The sequence below is a fragment of the Nymphalis io genome, chromosome 3, assembly GCF_905147045.1.
Source record: "Nymphalis io chromosome 3, ilAglIoxx1.1, whole genome shotgun sequence".
In the NCBI taxonomy this organism is placed as follows: domain Eukaryota; kingdom Metazoa; phylum Arthropoda; class Insecta; order Lepidoptera; family Nymphalidae; genus Nymphalis; species Nymphalis io.
Genome location: NC_065890.1, coordinates 9,605,436 through 9,619,405, shown reverse-complemented (window position 1 = coordinate 9,619,405; position 13,970 = coordinate 9,605,436). Strand labels below are relative to the sequence as shown.

Sequence of the window (13,970 nt, the reverse complement as noted above, 5' to 3'; positions counted from 1 at the left end):
TGACAATCGACAATCATAACAAAGAAATTTGATTACAAATGTCAGATGTCAATGTCAATTGTCAATTGTCAAGAATATTTTAGATGCAAATTCTTTTCATATTTTTTTCATCTGTTACATTAGCGATATAATCTGTGAACTAATAATTGTTAGCCAGAAATTATTCGGTTCTCTGATTTTTTTATAGATTATATGAATAGAAATAATAGAGTATAGCAGTAAATATCTAAAACATGGATTAACCATTGCTTACTTTTGATTACAATTGCCATGTCGTATGAAAGTAATGTAACTAGTGCGTATTTAAACTAGTACCTACAAAAAATTATATAGCTTACACTTAACACGTACTAGTGTTTGTCACTTATGCTGAGTATATACAAATTTTACATAGATTATCTCTGATTGCAGTGTACTTCTTGCAAAAACTAATAGAAAGAAATAGACAGAAGGTCTTTACGCAGTGGGAACTGCACTTTTTTACAAAGACAAACTTTATACATTACTATATATTTACTTTATTTGAAAACTAGGTAGATAGTTATATCTACCTAGCTCTGTCTCTGAAATCATTCATAATCTAACAAAATTTAAATTTCAATATGATTATGTACATCGTTACTACATTCAATTCTTCAATAGAGTAAGTTGAACAACAAGTAAATCAAGCGATTAGCAAAGTAAAAGTATGGTATTTTTTCAGTAGATAGTAGTGATTGTTGATTGTTAAATTTGTCAATTCTAGAGAAATATTATGTACTTGTAGCTATGATCTAGTTGTAGTTATCGAATTGAAATGTTTCTTTAAAACTTCTACTTCTACGTACGGGGTTTCAAATATTAAAGTTTTTGTTTTTGAATGATATTATATCAAGTTATTTTTGTGTATAATATTATCCTCCCCTAATGGAAGGTAATATTATACAGAGCTCAAGTTTATACTTGTCGCGTGGGGAAACTACCTCAACCCGTGTCTTTTGTCGATTACTCTTTCACTTGCTTTGTTTCGAATTTGGCATGTTGTGCGTTCGCGCTTCATTTATTTTATACTTATCCGAGTATTTGATTTGTTTTAGTAGTGTTTTAATTGACGTGTGAACAAATTCCAGATGGAACCTGCCCATAACATATCTCTCTTCTGCCTCCGCCTCCGATTCCGACAAACCAAATTTAAAAACTCCGCTTCCGAATTCGGTTCCGATATAACCAGTTCCATAACATCCTTACAATGGCTTTATGTATACTTGATTAAAAGCAATGACAACTCCAACTCCAGGTCAGGAGTCCAGGTTACTACGGAGAATAATATATACATTTGTGGGTCTTCAAAGCTACAGCAGCTGAACTTTGAAATAAGAGAACAATTTAGGGTTTACAACTACGGGTGTAAACGCTATGAGCCAAAATAAAAATAACAATCTGAATGCAGATATATTTTAATATTGTAAATTATATAAATGATACATTGATAGTAGTATTTAAATATAACAATACGTACTATTTATTATACCTTTATAATTAAGTAGATTACAATAAATTACATATAAATTGGTAATATTCTGTTTGCCGCTGCTTGTAAATAGAACAAAATATTAAGTTATATAATTACTATATTCGAATCTTTAACTAAACACTTAATTAAAGCTCTGGGGGTAGTATTATATTATTATTTTTATATAAAATTATAAATACATATAACTTGCATATGAAATCAATATTATAATAAATTAACATGGTTTTCAATTGCTTATATTTCAAAACATACATAAATATTATTTTTATAGATAGGCGTAGACGGGTAATTGGGTACAGGAAATGGCACAGGCTGTCAATCCGCCATTATCCTTAGTAACTAACTCTTGTACTTGTAATTCCAAGAACACCAATCCTTCTCAACCTTTAACAGGAACGCAACAAAACAATGTAAAGTGGTAGATTATCTGAAGATCAGCTACACGGACGGGCTTGCAGATGATTTATAACATGTTTTTTTTAAATTATAAATTTAAATAAAAATTCATCTTAACAAATTTTTAGTTACTTCATGTTGCATTATTACAAATAATAATTACTGAAGATTATTCTATGATATTGTAATAACGATAATTATATATAGTGCTGAATTTATCAATTCTATTCTAATAAATAAATGCTGCTTCATCCCATATCAATAAACAAGTTAGGTATATAGTAATGATATCTATATATGTAAGTATATAACTTTGAAAATCAAAGCACAAATTTAAAATGGCTTAAAGGTGTTTTACACACCTTTAAGCCAAAGTGCAGTAATGGGCAGCTGTTTGTTAGATTAACTGAATTTGACATATAAAATCAAACAACTTTTTATCCTCAAACATTTATTATAGAATCAACGAGAGTCAGTGAAACCCTTTCGTTGGCGATTGTTTGGTATATCTGAACGCGGCATAAATACGATCGTATAAATTCGTATCCACGTGAGTGATAATGGCTTTATATAAATACATAAAAGATAGTTATTTATTAGGTAATGACTTGTATGAGGATTATTACATAAGATATAATTATGTAATATTTTTACTTACTAGAGTAAGAAAATAATTATCATTGTATTGAACACATATTATTACTATGGAGACAATTACGTATTAAAAATAACATATCACAATTATTTTCATTTCTGCCTTTCATTTCTCTTTGAAAGGGCAAAGGTGAACTATAAAGCCATTGTCTGTTTATCAATCTACTTTATGACAAAAAAGAACAACACAAATTACGTCAAGTAATTATTAAGATTTGAATTGTAAAATGTTAACTAAAAATAAGTTATAAATAGAGCATATTGGATTCGTTTAAGCTCATTTATACATAATTTATTTTAAATAATAAATTTAACACGTCGCACAAAATACGGAATGTAGGTATTATTTATTTACTTAATATTATAATATATTATATACATTTAAGTAAAACAGTATTAACTTATAATAAGACAAAACACTTGTTGCTATTATATATCATACATAATTTATTAAAATAGCAAGATCTTTTAATTCATTCAAAATATTATTGAATATTCATTTAAAACAAAGAGAGCAATTGATATTATTGTTAAAATGAAAATAACTATTACATACAATATTACGTATTCATTACCAATTGTATAAAAACATTAAAAACATGAATTTTATAAAAATAATGTGCGAAGAATATTTTTCGATGTAACTCCCCTTTTTATAAATACATGGCCCCGTCTTGTCTTGATCTCATTATATATTTAATTTATTTTATCAAGAAATTCAATTTGAAAGTTAGTTTATTTATTTAGTGTTTATTATTTTGTTAAGTTAAATCCATTTTATACGTTTATAAAGAGACAATAATATATTAAAGTAAAAATAACTTCGAAAAACCTACTGATATAAATATGGATTTATTAACGAGTTCAATATGTATATGATTTACTTTCGTATTGATTATAAATTCTACTTATTATCGCTGTATATATTTTGTAATAGAATAGGAAGGCGGACGAGCATATGGGCCAGCTGATGGTATGTGGTAATCATCGCTTACATCACCAATGCGTCACCAACCTTGGGAACTAAGATGTTATGTCCCTTGTGCCTGTAATTACACTGGCACACTCACCCTTCAAACCAGAACACAACAATACCAACTACTGCTGTTTTGCGGTAGAATATCTGATGAGTGGGTGGTGCCTACCCAGACAAGCTTGCACAAAGCTCTACCACCAGTAAGTATAGATACCTACATACAAATGTTGAATTATAAGATACGTAAAACTATTTAAAAATCTATATAGGTACTTATATACTTTAGACACAAGAATAATATAAATAAGACACCAAAAATCCAATAAATACTCTTCAACTATCAACGTACAATAGTACACATTGGTCCATTATTTAAGAAAGCTCATATATGTATCTTCGTTATTATAACATCCATTCGTTCAATTAGATAGTTTCTCCAATGAATCGACGTAAATACAGGAGCATAACTTTTGCAGGAATCTTAAAACACAGCCTGAGAAAGCGTTGTAACATTCGGGTTTGCCTTTCCACTTCACACATAGATAGTACACTGGGATACCGGATAAGAGAATCGCTAATCCAATCCCTGTATCCATAGGGTTGGTGATCGCTGGAATGAAAACCAGACAGCCAATCGCAATGAGGAAGACATAGGGTATGATTAGGTTAACTTTGATAGGTCTCGGCATGTCGGGCTTGGTTCGCCGGAGCCACAGCATCCCTACGACTGACGCACCGACAGATAGCCATAATGTTTGCGAGAAGTAATTGATAAGGTCGAAGACATTGCTCGTCGTCAGCATCAGTAGGGAGAAGAAGCACTGAAAATAAAGTACAAATAATTTTAATACGTGATTTCAATTTCTAAATGGATATATTATAATAACTATACATTGTTGTATCATTAATCTTTATTTTTCGTAGCTTCGCATAGATTTAGGGTCTAAAATAAACCCGAGGCGAGGGAACGCGGCGACCGTCCAGGGTCGGCGGAGGTCAGGCGGATCAGGGCTCTAGTCCTGCAGGCCCTGATCACCCGATGGGAGGAGGACCTGGGGTCCCCCACGGCGGGCCTGGCGACAGTGGAGGCGGTAGGTCCCCACTTGAGTCACTGGGTCAAAAGGAAACGAGGCACACTCTCGTTTTCAGGCTGACGCAGGCTACCGGACATGGCTGTTTCGGTAAGTATCTGCACGAGATAGCGCGGCGGGAGGTGTCACCCTCCTGCCACGAGTTTGGTGCGCCATTCGACACGGCGCATCACACCCTGACGGAGTGTGCCGCGTGTGGCCCTCACGGCATTCCCTGGCGGCGGTTGTTGGAGGAGATCTCTCCTTGCTGAGCATCATCGACGCGATGCTCGGAAGCGGTGCTGGTCGGACCCTTCTCCCCCTGCCACAATAGGCGCCGCCGGGACTAGGGGGGGTTCACAGTGCCCTGGGAACCCTCCCTAGAGAATGGAGGCCCGCATAGGCGGGCCGGCCGTCAGAGTACCACGGTAGCATCCGAAAGCGATCCCGTGGCGTTAAGACGCAAAGGGTACCGCTGGTTTTTTAGTGGGTATTCCGATGTTCGGGGCGCACTCGGCGCCTTGGACACCGGTTAGTCCCACATACCCCCCCACTGTTCCCGTGGGGGAAACGCGTAATGCGTTTTCCAGCGTCAAAAAAACAAAAAAAGGGTCTAAAATGAACAAAAAAAACTTTTTTTTTTAACAGGAACCTTCGCCGGCGTATCGAAAACAACTTACCATTTTAATTTCATCACAATCAGATGATTGTTTAACGCATAGGGACAAACATTACATAAATAAAAAAAAAACAGTAAAAAAAACATTTGAAATGTAAAGAAACAGTTCGCCAGTAATGATGTAAGCTTTTTACATACCAAAGTGTTACTAGACTACTATCATTATTAGTCACAATTGTCATTCACAACAAAGGTATTCTGTAAGAAATGCGGACGCTGGGTGGTCAACCCGATCGTAAAATGTTAAAAACTTACTTCCGGTATTGCGCTATTTCGATGCTTGTACTTTTCAAATATTTAATAAAATCATGTATGATTATTTATTGCAGCCAATGTTGTATATATTATAATAACATTAGAATTATTCTGTAAGAATGAATTCGAAATTCACTGCTGAAAACGTACATTAAATGTCAGAAAGTAATTTTCAACATTAACTATAATAATAATAAAACCATTAATTATTATTAGAGAACTATCAACACGCGTCAAAATAGGATATCACCTTAGTCAGTTTTCAATATTTTTCATGTAAGGTAGTTTTGCGTCAATTTTCGTTGTTTGTCTAAATGTGTCTTTAATTCAATTCCGCAAATTCCACACGCCTACTATATTATGCGAGTTTATCTTTCATACGACATACATACCAATAGAAAAACAAAACACGACGAGCCCGGTTGATTTTTATTTTGTGTTAGTTTTCACTTTCACAAATCTATTAAAGTCGTCACAGTTATATTTTAAAGTCGGGACAGTAACATTTTATAAGAAAGCAATAATGAATATATTATGGAAATTTTGCTGTTGTTGAATATATTTTTAATTATAATGAAAAATTTTACATATTCATTTTAGATTGAATTATTAGTTCGAAATTTTATATATAATTTTTGTAACGTTAATGTTTTTTTAACAGATTTCATGTACTTTTTTAATTTTGGGGTTTAACTTTTTGTTTATGTATTAATTATTCGTTTTGCGTTGCGTTCAGTATAACTCCAAGGCGGTCCCATTTGAATCATATTGGCATTGAACATTGCTAAGTATTTATTATCTACATTTAAACAAATTTTCGAAGTCAGTCTTATTTTTGTTTATTTCTCTGGCACGTTTATTTCAAAATATAATAACGAAAAAAATTAATAAAAGAGATAATATTCATTTATGTAGGACGATTTAATTTAATTGATTTAAACAAAATTTAATTTGATCGATTTTATTTTGAAAAATCTAAATCACTCACCGTAAATATAAGTGAGGGAATGGGCGTTTGCTTGTCCACGTGGAAAAGAGTAAAGAATCCTGGCATGTGACCTTCTTGCGCCCCCGTGGCGAACAAGCGTGCTGACGTAAACAGTACACCATTGACTCCTCCAAATGTTGACAGAGCTACGAATACTGGGATCAACCAACTCCACCCACCGAATAGGCGGTCACCGAAAACCTGGAAATGTTACCGTTTTGTTCATAAACTTAACTTATCTAAACATTTTAGAACATGTTTAGATAGATATTAAAATTTCACCTGAGCAAGGGTAAAATTATGTAGTTTATCGATAGTGAATTATTTACTAATGCAAAGACACAGGACATTCAAACCGGAACACAACAATACCAATTGCTGTATGGTGGTAAGTATGTAAATTACAAGTATAAGAACCGGCGAGAAACTAACTAGTTAATCAGTTTTATCAATAATTTTACATATAATAAGAAACTAAGACTTACTGCAGCTACAGCCGGATTGGACATCATCTCCATTTTGGATACCACGGCGAAGTAGGCCAAGTTTGCCATCACGTAAATAATTGTCACCATCGGCATAGCTATCCATATCGCTCGCGGCAAATTCCTGAAACGCAATATCAACATGACAGACCTCCTTGGCATTCTTAAGAGATAGCGCATTTTTACACATATTTAGAAAGATCATGGCATTATCGTGGAAATAATAAAATATATTATGCAGCGTTGATCATGAGAGAATTTTTATGTTCTTCAAATAAATTGCCGTAGAGACTAATTTTATAATTTACGGACGCTTTTTAATGTATGAGTACTTAATGAGACATTAATATTAGCTAGTCACTGTTTTATTATATATTTAAGTAAATAACAATAAATTTGTGGTTAGTTAAAGATTATTATTTCAAAGCCCGAATAAAATATTCAAAAAAGATAAAAAACGCATAAAGGAAAATTAAATAAAAGTTTATTCCTATTTAGTTCTAAATATTGAATCTTCCAAAGTTTCCAAGGTATTAGAGAATAATATAATTATTTGTTGTGAATGTTGTATATTCCACCAACCCGCATTGGAGCAGCGTGGTGGAATAAGCTCCAAACCTTCTCATCAAAAAGAGGAGAGGAGGCCTTTAGCCCAGCAGTGGGACATTCACAGGCTGTTACGGAATGTTGTATATAGACTATGTTTTTGGTTTCACAATTATTGGTTATATAAAGGAAAAAAAATGTTATAGGTAGGCGGAAGAGCAAATGGGCCACCTGATATTAAGTGGTCACCACCGCCCATAGATATTGAGGATGTAAGAAATTATAACAATTCCATGCATCGCCAATGCGCCAACATTGGGATCGATGATATTATGTCCCTTGTGACTGTAATTACACTGGCTTACTCATCCTTCAAATCGCAACAATAATAAGTTATGCTGTTTAGCGGTAGAATACCTGATGAGTGAGTTGATTTGATAAGTGGGTGGTACCTGGCTATCTATATCTATAGCCAGTTTTGCTTAGAAAGAAAGGTTTGCTTAAAAATATAAACATAAAACAAATTATACACCGTACTATTTTGAAATTCATTATCATCATAACAGTAGTTAAAGAAAATTGCTCGTGGTAATATTTTGTCGTAGTAATATCAACTCCATCGAATTCCTATTTCACGCCTTCAGGGAACATTTTTATTATAAGAAAAACTTATTCGAAATTAATGTAAGATGAGATGAGATATTCATCACGCATTCACGTCGTATAAAATTGGAGTTGATATAATTTATTGTCTAAATATTATGCAAGATAAACGGAACGTAAAAGCAATGATTGTATATCGTATACACATTTAAATGTATATTCACACATGACACACACACACATATTCAAATTGAAAATGATTTGTCAAAATTTTAATATTCCAAAATCGAATGCTATAAAACACTCGAGCTGTGATAGCGATCAAGTGTTGAATCATATTGGAGTACAATACCAATATTTCCGATACCTAATGTAGTAAGGTTGCAAAGTAGTCGCGTGCAAAAAGCAAAACTGCAAGATAGCGTCCGAGAGTCGCGCGAATTGGACAAAAATACGTGACTTTTTGGCTGTAAATATTATTCGTAAAGAAAATTACATAACCTTTTTTGTCACTAGTAGTTAAAAACAATTTTGATATTTATTTTGTTTTGGCTCATAAGACACCCTCGTATGCTGTGAAGGCAAACGACATGACGCTCTCTCATGCCTCCTCTCCATCGCCGCTCTCTACTTCCTAGTAATATTTTTTTTTTTTTTTTATAGAATAGGAAGGCGGACGAGCATATGGGCCACCTGATGGTAAGTGGTCACCAATGCTCTTAGACATTGGCATTGTAAGAAATGTCAACCATCGCTTACATATCCAATGCGCCACCAACCTTGGGAACTAAGATTTTATGTCCCTTGTGCCTGTAATTACACTGGCTCACTCACCCTTCAAACCGGAACACAACAATATCAAGTATTGCTGTTTTGCGGTAGAATATCTGATGAGTGGGTGGTACCTACCCAGACGAGCTTGCACAAAGCCCTACCACCAGTGAAAACCATTATATACACGCCCCTTACGGGCGTGTATATAATATATTTCATTACTACTAATTATATTATTATAATAATAAGAGAAATATTTTAATTGTATCAACGAAACTCTGTGCTTTTATTTATTTTATTCCATATTTATTCATAATTATATTGTACAATAACCATCAATTTCGATCCTTTACGTTACCAGGCGTCTCGTGACGGCCACATTTTTAGAGACTTTTCGCTAAAATTGTCCAATTCCTGGCGTTGGAGGAAACTTTGTAAAATGATATTCCCGATTTAAAGCAAACATGAAACCCTTGAATATTAAAATAAGAAAAAAAAAACAAATATACCAAACAGTTCCGTTTTAGTTTTATTAAACGTATATATGTATGTGAAGCTGACTCGCTATGTAAGGAACATATGAATAATGTATACAATAAGATAAGAGCAAAGGCACAGAATGAAAGTGAAATGTATGTAGATGTTAATACATATGTATGTACGTCCTGACACGGTCACTTGAATTACGATAACGAATCATACGTCATTCAATCTATATACTATGAATATTATACAATAAGTGTGCAGTGTGCAGTAAAAATAATACGTAAAACTATACTTTCAGAATGCGTCAGAAGATAAATAATAGTTTTTTTTAATCTTTATAGTAGTTGTAGGATATTGTTTTATATCTATAATTTATATATTCAATGTGTTGGGCGATCAGAAGGTGTTCTTCAAATAAGATAGGTGTTGAAATAATAGAAGTCAGTGTGGTTTATCCTTGAACTTAAATAGGACTTCGAGTATCTCAAGATTATCCTATTCAATAAAACAATAATTATCATAATCGACCGAGTCACAATTACTACAAATACCCACAAAAAATAAGCAGAAATGTTAACCAACTTCTTTTTAAGTCGGTCAAAACGATTTTAATATTTACAAATCTCATCAATTTATATTTACAACTTAATGAGCTTTAAGTTTATATTTTAAATAAGTTATAGAAACAAACTCCCCTTGTTTCTATAATTAAGCTCGATAAAAAAAAGATAAGATAAAATGACGTGGATTTAGTATTCGTTTACTTTCACATATTATTATTTATTATGTACAAACAAAATTTAATTATAAACAAGTAGGTCGATATATGTTTTTTTTATAATCTTTATGATAGAAAAAGTTCTGAGTTTCTTGCAGGCTCCTTGACTTTAAGTTATTTATTCTAGGTACAGTTAATGGTCAGCTGACGCACCCGCGATGGATTTGCCTGTGAAAGTGGTAAAAAAACAAAAAAAAAGTAATAGTACGCCGGCTAAAACGTTTATTATGTATTAATAGTTAACATCATACTGAGCTGGAAAAAAGTCGTCAGCTGCAACGTAGCGGGGGGGAGGGTGGTCCTGCATCAGCTGATCGCTTGAACTTGTAAAAAAATATGAAAAATAAAGTCATAGTACGCCGGATGAAACTTTACTATCCCATTGCTTAAGTATTTGAAAATACGAAAACAATTGTCAGCTGCCTGGGTGAAAAGACCGTCAGTTGACACAGTAAAGATTTGGTTGGGACCAAATCTTATAATATAAGCACAATAATTTTCGCTGATTTGATTTAATTTATTGCAATGTAGATAATTTCATTAAACCGGTGCCATTCATGCTACAATACTGTGCCCCGTAAGCACCTTAACCCCTATGCAGAGACCAAAAAACCATCAAACGTATTTTCAAAGATAAGGTAGGCATCTGGCGTAGGTCAGCAGTAAAATTCTGCAAGTCCTAAACGATTTTCTTCAGATTTTGTGTGCAATTTACACACTGAGCTGACCCTAAGTTTACGTGAATTGATTCACTTACACGCAAATGATGCTTTGTTTATTTATCTGATTGTGTTTCAATCGCTACAAAAGAAACAGGCCGAATGTAAAACGCTTGTGTTATAAAACGCACACAACTTCTATTGTTTTACAAGCGCGCTTTGTCACGTGATGATTAATGTGTGCGTGCTGCGTTATGCCAGCTATTTAATATATCCCGTAAGATTCGTGAAAAAATTGTTCATGATTGTTTCACTTCAATGTGCGCATAGCAACACACACACACACACAGCGAAAGACATGACGAAATACAAGTCTTGGGGCGCGGAAATGTTCAAATTAACGTTAATAGTTATTGCCGTTGATTAGTGTCCCTTTAAGTTATGTACCTTACTCAATACGAATAGGTGTTTATTGAAAAAGGATATCAAATGCTAAAATATTTTTCCAAATAGAACTTGTTCCTGAGATAAGTACGTTTAAAAATACAATATTTTTATTAAACAATTAAATTAAATTATATGAAGTCCGATCGCTAATACATAATATTATACTTGTAAATTAGATGGAAATAAACAAAAAGTAAACCGGCGCACTCACACAAACAAATACATTGACTAGGAATGTTTTAATATATATGTTAAGGTTTTACTGAGAATTATTTATCCATTATTGACAATAAGGATATAATTGATAATAAAAGAACCCACATTAATTTATCTCTCTATATTTACTTTAGTTTCATTTATATACGATAGACATTTATCGAGACGATTCCCGCAGTTAGGAATCGTCTCGATAAATGTCTATTTACCAAGCTCTCGCGGGAACTCCTTCAAATGGTATATCCACTTTCATTAACTATGTCAATCTTCTCTAGCTTAGTTACTGTTGGGAGTATAAAGAAATAAAACAGTCGCTTAAAATATTAACGTTTCTCTTTACCTCTATAAAAATTTTGTTCTCGATGATATCAGTTATATATCACATATAATACTCTTCAATCACAAGTTTAAACTTAAGCATTAAAATAAAGTAAAAACACCACTACTGGACTAAGTTTTACTATAATTTCAAGGAAAGCATTGAGACCTTATTCCACCACGCTGCTAAAATGCGGGTTGGTGGACACGTGGCAGATTTTGTAAAATATTGGTAGTTTTCATCACAATGTTTTAATGTATAAAATAAATGTCCTACTCCTGATCAAAGTACTCATGAGGAGGAACCTAGGAACTGATTCCACCAGGGTGCTCCAATGTGTGTTGGTACACGCTACACACATTTCGCCAATTTTTTTGAAACATGCTTCTTTCTTTCACCACTGAGCACGGGATGATGCACATAAAGAATTAGTGGCGCTGGTTTGAACCCACATTCTTCGGTTAAGATTCACGTACTTATTAAAAGTGTCGACATAATCCTCAATATATGTCACACATGTAGACTATTTAAATAAACCTACTATATAAACAAGATTATACAGGATATTCATTCTCAATAAGGTAGGTTTATTTTAAGATCTAGAACAGCTCTATACCAAAGACGTTTTTTGCTATAGTATACCATTTATAATTTACAAAACCTGCTTGCATGTTGATTGTTGATGTTGATCTAGATGCAAGGCATCTTAATATTATATAGCAAAATTTATTTAAATATCGCTTCAAACACGTAACATAATAGTTAAATTACTATTGCAAAATTCAATTGATTCTATTTTGTTTTTTTAATGATATAAATGGTCTAGCATCGACTTTGAATTGCATGCATGCATTTGTTATTTTTGTTATCTTTAGAGCATTTTCCTTTTTTTTAAGTCAATTTATGTTTTGTTTATCCAAATTAATGTAGATATATTAGCGAATAACGTTATATTATTGACACCTGATGGTAAGTGGTCGTCCAAAAGTATTGGAACTGAAAGAAATATTAAGAGTTTGCCTTAAGTGTAGAGTATCGCAAGTAGTTATTTGTTATTCAAAATAAAATATCACGATCATTATTATTCACAAGAACAAGTAATTGAATATACATATACTTTAATAAAGACAGCGTGTCAAATAATTTGAACGAAAGTTATCTTGATATGAAAAACATTTTGAAAACATATCCTGGGACATTATTCATACACGGCCATCTGATCCCAAATTAAGCAGAGCTTTTTTAACTGATATACTACATATACTATTTTTCTTTTGTAAATACATACTTATATAGATAATTACACCCAGACTCAGAACAAACAGACATGTTCATGCACACAAATGTCTGTGCTGGGTGAGAATCGAACCCACAACCTTAACCTACCAATCACGCCAACCGGCCCGTGAGAACGCGTGTCAGTGAACGGTAATGTATTATTTTATAACTATGTATATAACGAAATGACTAATGAACCGATTTCGATAAAATGCGTAATTTTATATCAAAATTGTATATATACATAACGTAGTTTAATTAACTTGTCGGTTGTCACGTTATTAGCAAATATAAAAAAGTCCGTGAAAATGCCATGATATCTACTTCAATAGATTACAGTTTAAATTATAAAAAGTGACTGACAAATCGATAGATATTATTTTTATAAGAAAAAAAGTCGCTTCGTTAACGTCCTCTTTTCTAAAGTTGAAAGTATTGAAAATTTTAATAAGGACAAAATACAAGTTACATGATATACAAAAGAAAATAAAACAGTTTTAGAATACCATTATCAATTGATGCTAAAATTTATATTGACTATTGTTACTCTTAGTTCATTATAATGTATAGTTCCATAAATACCTGTGTCAGTTGGGTCTAAGAACGAAAAATTCTTCATGTATATCATTGCTCAACGAATAACACGAGTTAACGTTAAATTTAGCTAATATTTAAAAAAAATATATAAATTTTCTAATAGAAATAATTGTTAAGAAACTAAAGGAGCATTTAATCCTTATATTAGTTTATAAATATAATTAATTTAAAAAAAATGTTTCTTTATATTATTTTTATTTAAGCTCTTTTAAACTATTAAGTACACTATATAATCGTTTTATATTGCAAGT

General features: G+C 32.5%; 1 protein-coding gene across 1 annotated transcript in view; it reads right to left on the bottom strand.

The window, feature by feature from the left end:
- Positions 1–1,576: 1,576 nt before the first annotated feature.
- The window catches only part of LOC126780683 (large neutral amino acids transporter small subunit 2), a 28,693-nt gene continuing 16,299 nt past the window's right edge, over positions 1,577–13,970 (bottom strand). Inside the window, exons 5-7 of the mRNA XM_050505318.1 lie at positions 7,017–7,140; positions 6,532–6,732; positions 1,577–4,360 (exon numbers count right to left, since the gene is read on the bottom strand). Coding sequence (XP_050361275.1) covers positions 3,959–4,360; positions 6,532–6,732; positions 7,017–7,140 — 727 coding nt within the window. The 3' untranslated portion in view covers positions 1,577–3,958. The remainder of the gene's footprint in view (positions 4,361–6,531; positions 6,733–7,016; positions 7,141–13,970) is intronic.